This window comes from Corvus cornix, chromosome 13 (assembly GCF_000738735.6).
Source record: "Corvus cornix cornix isolate S_Up_H32 chromosome 13, ASM73873v5, whole genome shotgun sequence".
NCBI classification, from domain to species: domain Eukaryota; kingdom Metazoa; phylum Chordata; class Aves; order Passeriformes; family Corvidae; genus Corvus; species Corvus cornix.
The window spans coordinates 15,744,518-15,764,458 of record NC_046343.1 but is presented as its reverse complement, the minus strand read 5'-3'; the positions used below and the strand labels follow the sequence as shown (position 1 = coordinate 15,764,458).

The 19,941-nt window shown below is 41.0% G+C and overlaps 1 protein-coding gene across 3 annotated transcripts in view; it reads right to left on the bottom strand.

Moving 5' to 3' along the window:
• Positions 1–19,941, bottom strand: part of SLIT3 (slit guidance ligand 3) — a 468,570-nt gene that overhangs the window by 106,231 nt on the left and 342,398 nt on the right. For all 3 annotated transcript variants that reach the window (XM_039559586.1, XM_010406223.4, XM_010406222.4), the window contains 4 exons: positions 19,611–19,754; positions 16,977–17,140; positions 3,411–3,561; positions 2,212–2,286 (listed from right to left, as the gene is read on the bottom strand). In XM_039559586.1, coding sequence (XP_039415520.1) covers positions 2,212–2,286; positions 3,411–3,561; positions 16,977–17,140; positions 19,611–19,754 — 534 coding nt within the window. The remainder of the gene's footprint in view (positions 1–2,211; positions 2,287–3,410; positions 3,562–16,976; positions 17,141–19,610; positions 19,755–19,941) is intronic.

The following is a 19,941-nucleotide window of genomic DNA, read 5'->3' as shown; positions in this document are numbered from 1 at the left end:
TGAAGGACAACCAGAGGACAAGCATTCAAATATGCTTCAGATATACATATTCCAGATATTCAGATTCATTTCAGAAAAAAAGAGAGTGTTACAGAGAAAAAAATAAAGAAAAAAATATTACTTAGGCTAATGGCCTGCCACTGCAAAGCTCTGAGCTGCTTTCTTAAGCTTAGGAAGCAATTCAATTTCCAGACAGCTTCCTCCACCTGCTGTTTGCCTTTAACACTTAAGCAGACAAGGAATATATGATGAGACAGAGTCAATATTGTCAATCAAATAATAGTTAGGTTTCTTGTCCCATACACACACTAAAAAAAGGGGATTTGATCAATATTCTTCCTCTCTGATTTACTAGCAGCAGGGAACCCCTATGCAGACCATGTGCTGACATTCCTGCCACACAGAGCTGCTGCTTTAGGACCATGAGCAGCAGCAATTCCATCCTTGGCATTCCCCCACGTTTCCGTTCTTGCATGGTGGAGAGGGGCCTTTCATTAGCAGAAGGATTTGCTCTGGTAAAGGCCAAATAGTAGCTTGGAAGGAAAGGGATTTTTGTTTGCTTGTTTCTTCCTGGTAACCCCTTCCTTTCACAATATGGAAGAAACAGGAAAAGAAGTCTAATCTGGCTTTTTAAGGATCAGGCTATGGAGTAAAGTTGTGGCTGAAGTGTTGGTCTGCTCATGAAAAAACACCTTTTTCAGAAAATCTCTTTAAGTAAAATGGAGAAACTTCTTTAGAGCCCCAGGTAGAACAAAAGAAATGAGCTCAGCTACAAAGATTTCCTGAAGAGCCTCTGCTTGAAGGCTGCCACTAAAACCCAGCAAGAGACACTTTGTGGGGTGCAGCTTCTTTTGCCATGAGTTTGACCTGCTTCTGCACACCTCAGGTCTCAGCAGCTACCAAGGACAGATAAAAGATTCTTCTGTTTCACAGGAAACAAGTTCTTAAAAAAAACTCTCACAAGGGTTTCATGCTGGATTTATGCCCAAACTGCAGCCCCTGTCGAGGCATCCCTCCTTCTGTGTGATTGATGGGGACAGGAAGGACAGCACTGTACTTCTCTACAGTAAGTTTTAAATAAAACAAATTATTCCAATTTTCTAAACATAAATCCTGAAGGTTTGATGAGGACAGATGCTTTCCAGTTTGTGGATACACTTATATAGCATGCATTTTTCATTCCTGTTTACTATCTACTTACACAGGGAACAGAGCACTTATCAATGTCAACAACATTTTCTGAGTGCACTGTAGCTACAAATTATTGATCATTCATAAAACATGAGGCAAATGCTTGTGATTAGTTCCCCAAGTCTGCTGGTCTGTACTTACACAAATACAACCCCACCCCAAACCTGCAGAGCTGCATCTGAAACTCGTGCAGAAATAAAAAGAGTCCCACTACAGTTGCCTCCAAAGCCCCTGAGATCTCACATGGATTGAAATGGCCAGGAAGCTCCAGATGGCAGAAACCATGTGAAACGAATGCAGAACAAATAGCCTGGTTTGGTTGGGTTCCCTAAATTAGGTCGATTCAGACAATAAAACCTCACTAAAAGCAAACAGTTAAATGAGACATTAGCAGTGGGTCCATGGGATTAAACACTTCACATAACTTCAGAAGGATCCACTTTGAAGACTATCAGGAGGTATCAAACATTTTATCCTCTTTCCAAAACAAAGCACTGTGCCAGGATTGTCAACAGAATTATATAGCTGTATTTGAATGACTGATCTATAAGTTTGCTAATTTATTCTCTTCTCTAAACCAATAATGATCACCAGAAACTGCCATCATCTGTATCTTGCAATATTATATTCCTCTGACTATTTGAAACAACCACACCACAGCTGAAGACACACAATACATTTGAGAGACAAAAAAAAAATGCTAAATGTCATATTCATCTCTAACAATAAGCATACCATCAGAATGAACTCTGGGACACAATTCCTGTCAGTCTCTATGAGTGAAAGACTAAGAAACGTAGCCTTAAAACCCCACTGAACTGTCAGCCTAGGGATCTTCATCTGTCAGTGTGGTTTAACTGTGCCTGTCCATCCAACAGGGAACTCATTCAATTTTGGTAAACTCACATTAAAAAAGTAATTTCTACTACTGCAGTACTAAACTATAAAAAATTCATCCCTTCCTCCTTCCTTACAATCCAAGGCTGCATGTATTCTAACAAGCAAGTGACTCAGACTTACATTTTCCTGAGGTTGGGCAATTTCTTGAAGAGTCCAATAGCTTCCAAAACAGAAATATCATTGTCATTCAGACGCCTGAGAGGAACAAACAAAGAGATATTTAATGCTTCACAGATGCCTATGGATATACCCCTGTGACATTCAGGGCTGCCACACAGAGAACCGTGACCTTTGTCATGCAGGGCACTCTTCGCCATCTCCCTCAGACTCCTGCAGGTGAAAGAGTTTAGCTTTGAAGGAAAAGGGACAGAGGGGACTCATCTATAGTAAAAGCTCAGGATGCCTTAAAGAGTGTAATGCCAAAGGACAGAGTCCCCTCATCTCCCAGTGTATGGCATAAGGAATTACTGACCTAATCTGTTACACACAAAGCTCGTGTGCGTGACTGAATCTCTGCTGTGCATTCTGCTACGTGAGACACGCAATTGGAGGTGGGGTCCATGCAACCAGAAGGGCTCTGATTTCAGGTCCTTTCCTATAAAAATCTACTGATGTTCAACATCAATGTGAAGGCCACTGTCTTGGCAGGTTTAGGATGCAAAATTCTTTCTCTGATTTCACATAGCTCCATTTTGCTATGTAGAGTCTTTGCTGCATTTCTGGATGTCTTTCATATTTTTTCTTAACTTCAGATCAATAATTTTATGAGGTTTTAAATAGAGTAAGTACAATAAACACAGTACTAACTCAAAGAAAGAAAATTCTGTTTGAAGGGGATACTAATGCAAGAAAAGAACTGGAATCTTCAGTTGCTAAGCAATAAAAATGCTTTCTCATACTCAAATTTCTTGAAGTTACATTAGTTTTAGTGAGAGCCATTTCACCCAAGTAGCAGGCAACGCTGAGATGGAATGAGCTCCTGACCATAGATAAAACCATTTCTTAAATAAAAATGACCAGGTGCAAAGACAGAGGACTTCAGGGTAGACTGGAAAGGAAGGACACAGCTTGGGCCTGGCCAGCATTTGAGGACACATGGCTGCTGCATGGGGCCGTGGCTCCTTTCTCATCCCCACAGCTGGCATGAAAGCTAAGGAAATTAGAGTTGTGGTGCAACTCTGAAATAAAATTAACTTTCCCATTTTCACACAGGGATAAAAGTAGGAAGTGCCTTTAATTGTCTGAGTCCCTTTTACAGCCTTTAAAAATTAGGAAAGTCAACACATCCAGCTGAGCACCCCTGGGAGAGCCCCACTTACAGATCAGTGGTGTACTCAGGAAGGTGAGTGGGCAGTCGGGTGAGTTTTTGGTTCGAGCAGTCTACGATTGTCCCCTCGCAGCGACACTTCTCAGGACAGACAAGGTCCATGAAACACTTCCCAGTGAATTTACTTCTGTAATCCTCTGACCCTGCAAGAAAAGGAAAATATATTCCAGCAAACAGTTGTTGATAACTGCAGCAACCAGAGATATGGAATCCATCCTCAGCATTGCCTCCTGTCAGCTCCCAGCTCCTGCACAGTTTTAATACTTGCCAAGGACTTGTGTTCAGCAATTTTTAAAATTACTCCCAAGACTCGCCTCTGGTTTTTCACTCTCCCCTTAACAGACTAATTCCTTGTCTAACAAGCCTACCTGTTAAGGCATTTTCCAGCAAAGTCACTTTTTTCCCATTTGGAATTTAGTCCAGCAACAAGGAAAAGGCATCTCATGAAAGAATTCAAATGACAAAAGACTTTAAAAGATATCATTAAAAAGTCCCAAATGTTCAGACCTCAGCTATTAGAGCTATTTTTAGAGCAATCTTTTATTAGACAACCTTGTCAACTTTCCAACAATTAGGTATCTTTATTAAGTATGTTAAACAAACAGCAAAGGAAAGTAATAGCAGTTTAAATCATTTTCATTTTAATTAAGGAACGGGTAGACCGTACTTAGTGAGAAGCACTCCCTGATGTCCCATTACACCATGATTGCCAGACCTCTTTGACTGGGTTTTTGACCCGTTCTAATGAAATGCTTTTCCAGTTAGGCTCAGTGAACTAATCTGTCCTTTTCAGGTTTGGTTTTTCTCGTTTAATAGCAGCAGGTTGGAAACTCGATCTCAGTGCTTCAAGGAACCAGGAGGATTAATAAATGTGTATGTAAGCAAAGTGTTGCCAAACCCCCACCACGCAATTGCTGCCCACTCACTTCGTATTTCATAATGGAAGCACCAGAACCGTCCCAGCAACCCCGTGCAAGGCCCAGGGATTGTAATTACCAAGAAGCATTTTTCAAGTTTTCCAAAGTTTTAAAAGTCAATTACAAGGCTTTCTCAGAGAGAGGAGCTGAACAAATGTATTAAGAACCCAAAAACATCAGCAAAAACTTAAACCCAAGCTGAAATTTGTTTATAGAGACTTGATGGCATTCACCACCTGCTTCCCCTTCCCAGACTGATAAATACACCACTGCCCATTTTATGACCACATACTATTTTCTGAAAGGAAAAAGAAGCTGCCTAAATCCACTATTATTTTTATTTATGTTACACATTATCTCCACAGGGTGATGCAGTGAAAACAAGCAATGCTACAGGCAATCCAACACTTTGATCCTGCAGACACACTTTGGTTTAGTTTTGTAACTCCAAGCTGGATTATGAGAACCCTGACATACAGATTTGTACCTTGCCACTTCAGTGGTGCTAAATACTTTGCTGGTTTTCGTGCTTATTATAAATTACACATCTAAAGTGCAACTTCACTGACTGCACAGTACTTAAAGTATTAGGACCATTGGGCATTTTAAAGCATTGCAAAAGTACAGTCTAAGCTTTTTCCCACACCACCATCATTTAAACTCTTATCCTTTTAAAAAATCCAACACTTGATTTCCAGTCCTAGACATTCCAAGCTTGGTAGTCAGAATGTTTGGTTGTTTACGATTCCTTGGAAACAATACCAAAGACAAACAGTTATCAGGACCAGAGTTTATTAAAGCTACTACAATTACAGCACACATTGAATAACCCACCAACAATCAGTGATCAGAAAGTGTCTTGGAAATCCCCAACTTAACCCTTGGAGAAGCACTTCTAATTTTCCTAGTAAAAAGCTTTTGTTGAAAAAAAAATCACAAACAACATGAAGTTACATAGGGTAAACATTTATTAAGTAAAATTTTCAGTCTACTGATGGATACAAGATTCATCTTCCTATGGGAAAAAAAGGATAGGAAAGTAAGGGGAATTATTTGTGAAGGAGAAGAGCAGTGTATAACACTGGAGGGTGAAAACTGGTTTTTGGTTTTCTCTTAAGCTTTCTGGCTGAGCAAATAAAGAATTTTAGCACATTTTGACTTGGCCCCCACTGAGGCACACAACCTTCCACATTGCATCAGCTATAAGAAATTGATGCTTCCTGGGCATCTGTCCACGGCCACCACCATTGCAACAGGGGAAAGCCTGTCAGCTCAGCAGGAGAGGAAGGGAGCAAACATCACCTTCCTATTGTTTGTTCCTTCTCTCTCTCTCCTTTCCTTTTTTTTTGTTTTTTTTTGTTTTTTTTTTTGTTTGTTTGTTTGTTTTCTTTGGGATGTTTTTGCTTTTTTTTTCTTTTTAAGTGAGTTTAAATAAGAGTTACCCAGGTAATCACTGAGTCAAAGGTAACCAACAGCCTGTATATGCTCAGCAAGTACTCAGTCATCTCTTAGCCTGTGAGACAGCAGGGATCACCTGCCAAAGACTAGATAGAATTTACTATTTGACCTGAGCCTTGAGATCACTTGGGCAGGTGGCTGCTCTATTAAGATATTCCCATCTGGGATAGCACTGTGAAATTCAGCCATCTGCTTGCAGAACTGTTTAAGCACATACATCCATTTCTCCTGACTGCCGGGCTCTGAGAGAACACAACAGGACTCAGGAAGCACAGCTCACCACCACATGCATGGAATAATACTTGCACACCATAAAATCATCTGTAGAAAGCCACAGAGAAGAGATGCAGGACAGAACATGACCCGGGAGTTTCTAGAAATTCCCCAAATTAGGAAGGATTAAGTTTGCTGTAAAACAAGTAGCCAAGGCAACAGCAAGGCCTGTGTGTGACTGAGGGCAGCTGTGGTTATTTGAATTGCTAGTTACTCTGACAACATTTTTATTTTACAACCAATGTGACACCACTATCAGGTACCAGGACACTGTGATTTCTTATTATCACAAAACAAACACAACGTGGCATTTCTCACATCAGCAGCACTGAGATAAAGAAACATCACATTTCCAAGTGCTAAAACATTCTATGTTCCTTTCTGATACCCACATGGAGAAATCAGCCAACAGAGAGAAATACCTTTTTGTTCTATTCTGAAGCATTGTTTAGAAAAACTGATTTCACTTTTTAAAACTTAGCTTTGCTCAAAGGGCTTAAAAGTTCTGGATGATCTGTTTTGCTACAAATCAGGCTGTCTCAACAGGGCTTGAAAACTGACCTGATACATTCATTCTAGAAAATGATCCAGCTGCCTCAAATTTGGCACCAAAAATATGACCATTGAGATCAGTTGGTCTAAAACGTGAATGAATACCCCAGGAATCTCTAAAGTTTTTCATACAACCACGAGATCACAATTCTCACTGGGAAAAAAATAAAGAGGGAAGTACATTTTTTGTCATAATTTCACATTGCTAGTATTAATTTTTATCAGTAAGTACAGATAAAATCTAAGAATCCCAGATGTCCTTCTATAGATGGCTTCACAACAGATATGTGACAAATTGCAAGACAAGACAATATTTCAGTATAAGAAAACTTCTGCAGGAGTCTCTCAAAGTCCTTTACAAATAGGTGTTGTTATCTTTGTGTAGGGGGGAGTTAGGCAGTAGTATTTTAAAGATCTTATCTAAGCTGCCAAAGCTAAAATGGCCCATTTGGATTTGCTGACTCAGCTTTGCCCTATGGAATTATTGGATAGCAGTGTTTTCATACAGGCCATGTTACCCATGTCATTTCAAGAGACAAAAGACAATGCTTTGCAGACTCTTCTGAAGTTTTGTTTTTTCATTGTATTTGTTCACAATGCAATGCCAGCACATTAAGGTTGCTCAGAGCAGGTCCAAAGTTACACTGAGTGGCAGGTGTCTTGCTGCAGAAGTGGCATCCAAAGTGTACCTCAAGTAGAAGGATTCACTGGACAGCTCAAACAGACAGATGCAGCTTACATTATTCATAAAGTAAGAAGACAAAAGTGATTTTTCATCTCAGTAGGTATGGCCGGAATCACCCTTGAATATTATCGACCAACAGGACGCCTGACTCCTTCATTGTGAGAGCAATTAAACAGATTAATTACTTAGAAATGGTTATTCTGCATGCAAGCCCTGTGGAAAGTCTATGCAAACACCACTGTGGCTCCCTGGCAGTGCCCGGGAGCCTGGTTAGCAACACTTCACCTGTTCCACCGTTCCCGTGCGGAAAGGGCAATCTCTCACCTTCTGATGCTTCTGACCCAGCAGAAGTATCCAGGCATGCCATGCGGCAGGGAGTATGCAGCCTTCCATGGTGCTTGACAGAACCATGTTCCATTTGTATTGTTCTACCACATGGTTAGATCAAGCACAAAGGAAAACCCCATGGACAGCCAGAGTCAGAGTTAGGCAGCGCCAAAGAGAGAGGAGCGTTGAGAGGAAGCAGCATGGAGAAGCACAAGCTGAAGGTTCACGGAGAGCTGCTCTCCACTCCACCCATGCAAAAAGGTGCTGGATACAAGAGGTCATCCTTTATGCTACTGCAGGAACGCCCTGGAGCACAATTGGGGTTAGTGAACACGAACAGAGCCCGGGCGAGTTCAGAGACAGAGCTGACACGATAGAAAACACCACCAAAGGACTGCTCACAGCTCCTTCCAGGGAGCACGTGCAGCTCCCATCACACAGTGAATGCCCAATCTACGCTGCTTTTTATTACTTACTCTCTCCTGGTGTCTCCTTTCAGTAAAAGTGCTATTAAGGTTTGCTCCATTTATTTAAATGCAACCTTAGAAATACCACAGCCCATATTAATATCAGCAGATTCTGAGCTGATGATGGCCAAGCTGTGGCCTTAAATGCTCCCTGAGTGCCCTTTGAGCTTGATTTCAGCTCCCAGAGGCCCTTCATGCTGGTGGCACTTACACTGAAAATTTGTAATTACCACTGCTTTTCTTTTCTCTTTTTTTGGTTTCCTCTGCACTTTCCAGCAAGGTAGCACACACATGCTACTACAGACATAGACAGCATTTTGTTATTCTGTTTCTGAGCATATTTGCTGGGTTTTGTACATCATTTGTGGATGGAAGCCAAGCATTCTCTCTTTCTGACATCCTGGATTATTTCAAACAGCTTTTTTCTTGTAACTCATTCCTGCAACTCTGACATATAAAGCAGGGCATTCATCTCAGGCTTCAGTGCTCCCACTGAAATAAAGCTCTCACTGACTCCAGTGTCTCCAGAGCTGTGCCACTGGGCAATGATTCTGAAAGTCACATCTCAAACGTTCTTGCAGGATTCCCAAATGAGAGAGGAAGTGGCTGTCCTCTGCAAGTGCTCAGTGTTTTGCTGGACTTCAGTGAAGGTCAGTGCTTGTGCTTTTAAATACATATCACCTGCCTTAGTAAGGGGTTTGCAGTGCCCAAAGAACAAAGTCAGCATCAGGCAGATTATTCATTACCTACATGGAGAACAAGGCAAGTACTTGAGCAGAGATGACAGATAATAGAGCAAGGGTCTGTGCCTCACCACTTTGCTATGACCCAGCACTGTTATGCAGAAAAGTCAACTGTCAGGTACTTGGGAACTCCAGGAAACAAGTACAGTGTTAACTCAGCCACCCCACACTGTGGGTTTGGTTCAGCAATGGAAGTAAGGCTTGATTTTGTCTATCTCTGCAGTCTAAGAAATAAACCAAAGCAGTCTTTTAGGGGAACCTAACACAATAAACCTTAAATCTCCACAAGCTGCCAAACTAGCCAGAGTCTGAATTGATAAAAACATTAGATCATTAATTTTCTTTGTGACTCATGCAAGCTGACACAAAACCATATTAATTTTCTCGCCTGATTAATGCGAAGTATGCATAATCCTGGAATCCACACCTCATTTACTTAGAAATCATAACTAGCATTCCTGCCAATGATTTTGTATGGCCCCAGTGAAGAAGGATGTAGAGTCCTATATCCTTATTCCTACACTGCCTTAATAAAGCAGCAGTTCTGGCCTGGGCTCTCCAAACAAATTAATTCACATTACTCTGTTAAACAATAACAAGTAACAGTTCATGTCTTCCAAAGACACTTACATTACATACTGGTTTGCAGTATTAAGTGGGATATCTGTAATAAACTCAGAAATTTCAGTGTCAATGAACTCCTTCAGTCCTACTAGAAACAAATGCAGTCTGAGCTCTGCAAACGCCTTCCTGAGAAACCCCATGAGAATATTTTGAACAAGTCTCTATTCCTTTGCTGCACTAATTAAACACCACTTACAATAACTGCCTAAACTAATCATCAGCTGCAATGAACAGAGGTACCAGCACACAAAAAAGTCTGTCAAAATCCTAATTTACGTCCCTAGAATACAGGAGAGCCGAAATACCAGGAAAGCACACTATTTTATAAATTACATTGAAAAGAATTCCATAAGCCTTTGGATGTACACAAGATCATCCTGCACAAATTTTTGCAAACAAGAAGTTGAAGAATGAAATACCATATCTCCAGCTATTTTCCAGCTTCCATGAAAACCCCTCCCTATAGATACTTTATAGCCAAGCAGCACTGTATGGTTTGCTCTTGGTGTTAGTTCACTTCTTGTAATCCACATTTTGTTAATCAGTCACTGAACCTGCAGTTTGTTAAGAATTTGTATACAGGACCCCATGTTTAACTGTCCCATCAGGCTGCAACACCTCAGGAGACTGCTGCAGTCTCAGAATAGTCAGACGAAAAATTTATTGTCCGATTGCAGCACCAACATCCTTGCACTGGTTTCAGCTGACGAGCTCTCTTCATGCCAGCACCTCCCCAGTTATTTTCTGTGTCCCACTCAAGTGACCACTGTGCACACAGAAGGTGCTACCTTAGCATCTCTGGTAAGTGTTGCTCAGCTTAACCTCAACACATGGAATGGCAAGGTGAGAGGAGAGAGCAAACTTTGTCCCACCTTAATTTTTGAGGCTAAAAGAGCAATCAATCACTCAGCTTTCTGACACAGGTAATTAATGGAACAATTCAGATCTCAAGGGAGGAATCTCCACAGCCCTGTACTCTGCCGAGATGGGAATCCAGGGTAACTGTGTTACTTGGATGCCTAAGTGATAAGGATGCATCTGTGACTCAACATCCATCCTCCCTCTTTCCTATAATTGCAAGTAATGATGCTGGTGGGTAACAAAGCTGTTCAGGTATTTTGCTTTTTTGAAGACTACTTCAACTCAAAACTAAAATGAGGCACAGCCTAAGATAAACTCTCTAACTGAAACACGTCAATTTACTTTCTTATTAAGAATCACAATCTCTGCCAAACAGACCCACCTGTTTTATGTTAAGCTTATGCTTCCTTGAGTGGAATGATTTCCATTCTTTCCCCTCACTGCAGAGCCAGAACCCTTCACCATCGTGTTCTTCACAGGCTGGTGAAGGCTTAGAGTAACTGACACAATTTTTACATAAAGATCTGAACTGCTATCAAAGATGTGCAGAAAAGGGAGAGCTATAATCAGTATCCAGTACAGCCAAATTAATTTAACAACAGGAACATTTCCACAGTGCAAGGAAATTCAGCTCCATTACTATTAGTCATAGCAGTTGTATTGTGTTCTCTAATGACTTCAGCTTCAGGAAGAATTCATGCAAACCAAAGCCCAAATAGACTCAGTTTCAGTGTACCATGAAAAATGCATATTCATAATTACAAATTCAGTGCAGGATTTAATCTGCAGGTGATTTATTGGTGTTGAACAACCTTCCATTCACATGAGAATAATTCTTACGCACCACAAACATATCCTCAAGTTTCGGTACATTCAGAGGGTTTGTGAAAGTAGCTTTGCTGAGTCTTTGTGTCCTTCAGGGGGAAAAAAAGGGGCACAACATGCAAAATTTAACTGAAAAAAATCAAAACATACAAAAAACCCCCAAACTAAACCAAACCACAGACAGAAATCTGAATGCAGTTTCTCAAATCATAAGCAGTGTTTCCTATCCCTTTCCCTCATGCCAGGGCAAAAGCCGTGGTGAGAAAAGTGCTGGAACTTGGCCCCAGATGAGATTTCCCACTAACAAAAGAAAGTCTGGAGCACTCAGGACAAACCCACAGGCTGTCAGGGCTTGGTGCCTGCTCAGGCAGAGGCTGCTGGAGCCCCACACACCAAGGGCAGGATCATCACATCTCCAACACGTGTCCCTGTTGTCCACAGCAACAAGGCAGACAGGAGCAGGTGGGTACCTGTGCTTTCCATCAAACAGAAAGTGCTAAGGGCAGCAGCATGTCTACATGGTCTGTAAATGACTACTTGCTTATTAAAAATGAAAGGGATTTGCAAAGTTGTCATCAGAGTGATTGGCAAATTATGGGAACAACTGAAGAGTGTTTCAATCAGATAAATTATGTAAGATCTGGGTTAAATTCACCTACCTTTCATGACTTTTAAACATTGCTCGAGGAATAGCAATGCATTGCAGCTTTCAGTTTGAGAGCTCAAAAATCTTAAATCGTTTTTACACATCACTAGGAGCAGAGAAGGGGATAACCCAAGGAGTCCAAAGGACACAAAATGTGTGAACTGCCACAGGGAGGGGACAAAAAGTCCTGATGTGCAGCCTGTGCTCTCCTGACTCCATCCTCAGCAGTTCCATGCTTCTAAAGGTGCAAAAATGCAGGGTAGAGAGAAGGAAATTTCAGGTGATTATAAGAAACAGCAACTCTGTTCCAAAGCAGACAGGTAACCTGAGGAAGGTGAGTGTGTATGAAGACAGAGACTGGAAAAGACACATAAAGAATTAGGAGAAAAGTTGCAATTAGTAAGAAGAGATTTTATCAAATGCCTTAAAAATTATGAGTGAACAAAAATCATCTACATTACCATCTAATAATTGGGGATAACATGAGAGAAATGACACTAGCCCTAAATATGCCAGGTTTGGACCCAAATGTACCACAAAGGCTTTGCTTTTGGTTGGGTTAACAAGAAGTAGTGTCCAAAAAGGAGAGAATAATGCTGGCAGATGGTTCATTTTCCTACTCCTGTTCTCCCCTGTCCTTTTGATTGTACAGCACTGTCTGGAACTGAAGCAACTAATTAAAGGCAGTTAGACACAATGTATGCAGGAGCAAGCACAAAGACAGGTTCACCTCATACTATTTCAAATAGCAATCTTCTTTATAAAAGTATTATTTCTAAGAATTAGAAGATAAAAAGCTTTTCTGATGTGATGTTTGTAGAAACACATTGCTTTGATCATTATCAGAGATAGTTTGTGTCAGTACAGCAGGTGGAACTTCCATTGCTTTTGAAATGCACAATATACTGAAAAATGCAAACATATCACAGGGAGAAATAGATATACAGCTGAATGCAAGGGCAATTCTTTCCAAAAGCTATTTCATACACAGTGTCACACAGCAATCAAGGAACCTGCCAAGTCTTGAAGTGACAATAAGCTACCACAGAGACGACACAATCTGCTCATAGATTCATTTCCCTTACTCCTAAAGCCCAGTGCTGCCTTAGAAAACAAAACTGCTCTGTAGTAAACTTAATCAAATGCTTCTGGGCAGGATATTTGTGTTGATCTTTTTTCCCCTTATTTGTACTAAGAATGGGAGCCTCCTGTGACCTAAGGCTGCCAAGCACCATTGGATCCTTAGGTGGTCAGAGTGGGCAGATGTAGCCAAAAAGAAAATGATCATCAGAAATTCACTGTTACCACTGAAAATGACAGTATTTCCCTTTTCTAAACAGAAGAGAGAGAGAATTAGTCACAGCCTGTTCTTCTGATTTCTCTTTCAAGAAAACATCTCAGATTCTTTAGTCTCAGATTGTATAGCTGTGGGGAGACAGCTGAGCAAGGGGGAGATTTGTTATCATTGTGGTGCATTGCATTAAGTGGAAAGCAGAAAATCACAGGAAATAGTATCTATTGAAATCTGAAGTTTAAACATATTTGATGGTATATTCAAAAGCTTTGCCTGTCTCACAGCCCTGGGCAAAAACATGTCCCGTTCCCTGCTGTTCCTTCATTTCATGCTATAATGCTTCCAATTCTCCTTTTAAAAAGAATTATGTACATTATCTACCTGTTGCACAGAAGCTCCTTCCTATGGCCACTCATAACCTTTGCAGATGTTGCTCCATTGTTATCAGTAAAAGCTTGAGTCATTAGGTTCTGGGAGGAAATAGCATCTGGGAAAAATGCCTCAATTGAAAAAACTGATCAGCCGAGAAAAAGAAGGCAAGCACTTCTGGCTAGATGCTATCTACAGGATGGTGGGGACCTGGAACGAAAGCTGAAGGAAACAGTGAACAGAATGAAGTTTTGTAGATCTGTCTTCACAGTTTCATTTAATTATCAAACACAGTTCTATTAAGCCCATCTGCCCCTGTGTCCTCTTGACATTACCTTCTCAATGCTCCTCTGCCACTTCAGACTGATGAAACTTCAAAGATCTCAGCTCTTCTCTCCTGTTCCTGCTTACCACTCCTCTCTCCCATCCTTATAGAAAAAGCACTTCCCTTTTTTCCTTCAATTTACTGAACAATCACATTTTTTTCTCATAACAGGTCCTTTCTGACAGTCCCCTTTATGATCACAGAATGATGGAATGGTTTGGGATGGAAGGGTCCTTAAAGACCATCTTGTCCCACCCTCTGCCATGGGTAAGGACACCTTCCACTAGCCCAGCTTGCTCCAAGCCCCATCCAAGTCCTTGGACACTTCCAGGGATGGAGCAGCCACAGCTTCTCTGGGCACCCTGTGCCAGGGCCACCCCACCCTCACAGGAAAGAATTTCTCCCCAGTATTTAATCTAAACCAACCATCTCACAGTTTAAAGCCATTCCCCCTTGTCCTATCACTACATGCCTTTGTGAAAAAGAATGTGGAAAACACACAGATTGCTTCAAGACAACCTCAGGATTTTATGACTTTAAAACTGTCCTTTCCCTGATGTCAAAGTATTAAGCTCACCTAGGCTTAACTGCTCCTGGGTGTGATCCTGACACTGCCTGAGTACCTCTGCTCCCACAGAGCTCACACTTTCTGTGCATTCTCATTTCTTCTCAAAGGTCAAAGACTGTGTGAGGATAAAATCCCTCACACTTCTTCCTTAACCAACCTCTCACATTCCCTGTGTTTTCCCCTCAAAAAGCAACTTTCTGACCATTGACATGTACTAAATGCATTACACAAACTACATGAAAATACCAGGATCCTGAAAAAAATAACTCTTGGAGAAAGAGATGCACATTACAAAAGAATTTAAAATGAAAATTCTTTTCTCATACACTGAGGAGAAGATATAAAAACTAGAGAGGGAGAATTCCAAAGAAAGTAAGGACACTGACAAGTTACTAAGCCTTGCCATCCCAGTGGGATTGTGTCATCCCTGGATGACACAAAGCACTGCCCAGTGCTCTAAATGAAGATTCATACCTCATGGACATTCTGTACAGAGACGTGCTGTGTTAGACCCTGGGATGAAATGTATTCCTCAAAATGAAAACATGGAAAACTCCTGCTAAATGCCAAGCCTGGAGCAGCCATGATTCAAAGGGACAAATTGAGCAGAACAGGTGCCAAGGATGTCTGTTCCCTGGATTGATTTACAAACTAAGATTTTCTAAACCATTAGATGTTCCCTGTCTCATGTGAGCAGACAGAAAGTCGAGTTCAATGTATCTCATCACCATCTGGAAACTCTACAGGCAAGGAGCTCTTCTCTACTGAGCTTTTGAGCAGCATTAGTTTTCATCCAGCTGAAATCTTTGTTCTGAAGCTGTACAATCCCTGCTCTCCTCCATAAGTCAGGTTTATTCCTTTTTCCATGTGGTTTTGATATAGATGCAGAGCTGGAGACCCAGGGAAAAAACAGACTAATGCCTCAAGGAAAGGACCCCCAAGACAAGAACTCACACAAAGTATTATTCTCAGCATCACCAGGTACTGTGCTCTGCACTGTAGCTCTTCTTAGCTATGACCTCTCCTAAATGGTATCAGATGGTGTTTGCCTTCCCCAGTCTCCTGGACCATTGTTCAGAGCATGTATGCACACACATAACATTAATTCCTCTACCCTATTAATAAAAGCAGAAGAAAATAACAATGGCAAATTGGGTACAGGTTTATATAGATCTGTTTCTGCAGTCTGCTTTCCTTTCTAAACTATATTTATGCATTTTCATTTCCAGTTTCTTTAGATATGAATATTACTGGCTCATTACACTGTTACTATGATGGACACAAACCAAAAACCTAGATACAATACATCATAATTTCAGGTCTGATTATAAATTTTGTGGCTTGAGTCACAAGGGATTGAAGACTTTAACAAGCCTGCCCAAGAAAAGCTGACTGCAAACGAAGTTATCTTTATTTTCTTTTCCCCATAAAGGGAAGGTTTAGCTCGGCATGTTGCTCGCAGAGATGCACAAAGCACAACGGCTTGTTTTGGGCTGCTGCCACTCATCTTCATGCTGCATCCCCATCTAGAGCCATTAATCTTTTACCACCAGGAACACAATTAATCATGTTTCTTTTCAGAGGAGAAAGAGAAAAATCATAGTAATTTTCATAGAAAACACTGCAAGGTACTCCATCAATAACAGTCATTTTTCTCCTCAGTACACACTAATAGATTTGCTTACTGAAACCTGCTTGTCTTTACAGTACACAAAAATGCAGTAATCCAAAATAGACACAACCAATATAACCGATAGGAAAAACACACGAAGGAGTCATCTGCTTAGTTGTGCTGTGTAAGGCAAGAAATATCCTTTTACTGACAGCTGAACCATAAATAAAGAACAGATAGGGTTGAGAAAAAGCTGTTTATGTTACCTGGCAGGTTAATTTCAGGTGGAAATATTTTTCCATCTCACTCACAAGACAATATCTTTGCCTAAATTATTATGAACTTTTTGATTCAAAGCTTGCTGAAACTAAAAATCTTACCAACTTTGATGGCAATTTTACTTGAGTTAGTGTGTGTTAGTTGTGGACATAAGGAAATGGGTCTATGAAAGCACGTGAATTGATGCCATTCCCTCACCCCCAGCTTCTCTCCCATCCCAGATCAGAAATGCCCATTGCCAGTTGCATAAAAATCTCTCATACTGTTCTCACTCTTTTAAGTCTGGGAACTAAACTTGAACTCAGTTCTCATTAGGCCAGTAAGAGCTCTGCTTGAATACAAATGACAATCCAGCCACATTCCACACTGTCAAAATATAACATTTCCCACATGGATTCACATATATTGTCATTGTTTTCCTTAAATATTCAAAAATTTAGTAATTATTTACAATTAAATGTCACAAGCTTTTATCTTTTTTTTTCCTTTGCTTTGCTTTTAAGAGAACACAGCTATAGACTGCCTTTTTTTTTTCTTTTCTTTTCTTTTTTTTTCCTAATCCATAAGGTAATTGGCTTTCTGTTGAACTAACCGAATTTCCCAAATTTAATTTCCAAAGATGCTCCCTAATATCCATTACAGCAAACACTGTCCCGCAGATTCGATTAGCAGGCTCTCTGGACCTGCTTATTCCTGAATTGAGAGTGCAGTAGAGGCTGGATAAATGAATTACCTGAGCAGCGGAACTTCTTGCTCTTGATCTGGCTGATGCGTTTGTTGGCAAGGCGACGGGGATTGCTGCAGCGAGCGCCGCTCGTCTCGATCGGATTATCCTGCAGGTAATCAGCCAGCCACTTCAGATGGCAGTCGCACACAAATGGGTTCTGAGCTAAATGTCTGCGAGAAGGATGGGATGTTTAATCAGGAGTGACCTGTGACACTGTGCTCCATCATTGTTTTTCACGAACGCTGAACCTGAAGAGTGGAGTAATTGAATCAGCTCCCGAAAAAAAACCACCCCAGGCCCGGCGGAAGCCACACGGAGCTGCACCGTGAATGGGAGAATTCTGTGAGCGCTCACATTTCGCAGCTCATTAAGCCTGCAGCATGTCCTCGCACAGAGGAAACAAAAACTAAGACGGCAAAGCCCCCTTTACAGGACACCGACCTGCTGCCTACCAAGTCCCACGGTTTCTCCTGAGAGCCTGACACGCTGCCTTTTGAGAGAAATGCACCTTACCTGAAGATCATTTTGTATCCTGGTTTAAAGGAAATTTTATCAGCAAGCTCAATTTCCTAGGGATCAAAAGGTGAATTAGTAAAGCACCTTGGATCTTTGGGCAAAGGCAGAAGTGATCCAGAATCCTTTCGCAAGAGTGAAATTAGTATTTGCACATGCTCATCATGCATTCCCTTTATATGTATTTTTTCCTGAAGCAAAAAGTTTTAAGACTGACATGTTTATGCAAGGTACAACTTCATTCTATCCTTCACCAGAATTTGCACAACTTGTTTCCTATAAAACTGTAAATAGGTGTTATAGCATTGACTTTAACTGGGTATTTAGACTTTGGTAACAGAGATCTGCTGGAGCATCTTAGAGAGAAACAGTGTTTCTCTGCTGCTGTTCCTCATTTTGCTGGACAAAGCTGAGAACTGTGTCAGGAGAGTTTGCCAGGTCTTTCCCAGAGCCAGGTTCTAATCTCAGTTCAGCTAACTTGCATCAGTCCCTCTTGACCTCCAAGGGAGCAGGACTCAGCTCTCCAGTAAAGACAGGTTAAGAAAAGACAGATGTTTCAATTTTGTTTGGACAGAGGTGCAAAGTTATAGCTTCACAAGAACTCTCTCACTCTGTTACTGTTTTTCACTTGTAGAAACTTTTTTTCTGTTTGCAGTTATTATATTTATGAACTGTCATGAACAAAGTAAGTGTAAAATACAACAGGGCAATGGCTGTCTGGGACAGGGAAGGGAAAGCACACAGAGCAGAAAGGGCCTGAAGAAACTCAAGATTCCTGTTGCAGTAGAGCCATTCCTGCTGTGAAAGGTCCAAAGAACAAAGAATCACACAGAGACAGAATTTGGGTCTGGTTTTGCAGCTCTAGAAAAAACACAGAGGATGCCAATCACTTGGGAGTATCAAAAATGGGAGAATGAATCAAAGCTTTTCATGACAACGTGTCTTGGTGTGAAGAACAAGTCCATTCTAAGTAAGGGCCACCAGGAACACCAGCAAAACCCTATGGAAACCAATGGGGAACGTTTATACCTTAGGGCTATAAACACTAAAAAAGCCTGTCGTTTAACCTGACAAACCTTACATACCCCTGTAAATGAACCCCCTCTGTGGCCCCTGTTTGTGTGTGTACATACACAGCAAGCTGCAGCAGCAGAAAGCATGGTAGAGCTGGGTGGGCAGAACTGGGGGGTGTTGTACACAATTATTCCGGTGCTATAATAGTTTGCAGTAATACATACTGGCCAAATATCTGTTGGAAATTCAGTTTGTGTTTGCAGCTGCCTGAGGAGGTGGCAGAAACTCTGCTGCAAGATATCATTCCTATCAGTTCGTTTGTATATGATTTAAAACATTTATACAACTAATTCAGCCACTGCATTCCCAGTATTAAAATATAGAAATGTGCATTTGCATAGGAAAAATTGCAGTACTATAGTGTGTGTGTGCATATACACTGCAGTATGTATATATATACACAGCCATACATATTTTAATACTGGAATATCAGGCTGCCAACTCCAGCTCTGAAGGAGTACTATTTACCTCATTATCTTATTACTCACAGCTTTAGGATGAGACCTTCTACAAAATATTGAATAATTTCTGTATTTTTGCTTCTGATGCCTATTCTAATGCCTTCAAATTCAAATACTCTCAGAAAATGTTTAGTGGATTTTCTTAATGGATCAAATAAGACAACATATCATTCCCCTTAAGTGGAATGTCAGCTGAAATGTGGTTACAGAAGTCACGAACTCCACAGCAGGACTCAGACCCAGACAGGAGAGATGCTGACTCATTGGCTCACTAAAAACTGTTAGGCAACGATCCTAATAGAATCTGCTGTTCATATCTTACACAGAGTCAAATGCACACATCATCTCCCCAACAAACAGCCTGACCTTCACACAGTTATGACATTCCTGTCACTAAGGGCAGGTTGTGTCGATAGCTGCCCTTGCTGAACTGATGCAATGCTCCTTTTTCTTGCTCCTTTTCTCTCAGTGAGGAAAAGAGCGGCTGCTACATGGATGTCTCTTCCAAACTGTCTTAATGTCAGATGCAGACAGGCAACATCTTTGGTGGAGAAAGAGAAAGCTGTCATTTATGATATGCCTGCATACTCACAGAGTCTGGATCGATCGCAGAGGTGCAAAGAGCCCCTTGCTGATGGTCTGCAGTTTGTTGTCATAAAGAGATAACAGTTTGAGATTATGCAGACCTTGGAACGTGTTTACCCTCAGGCAGTTGATCTTGTTGGCATTGAGAAGCCTGAAAACAGAGAAAAGGTTTAGAATTCATTAATCTTGTAATAATCAAGACAGGCTGAACTTTGGGGTTAAATCTAAAGAAAAAATATTAACCTAGTCACCAAAGCCAAACCACATGTAAAGGCTTCATTTGCCTGTTACATTTAAAAGGTGAAAAGCCCACAGTCGACATGAGTACCCTCATAGCC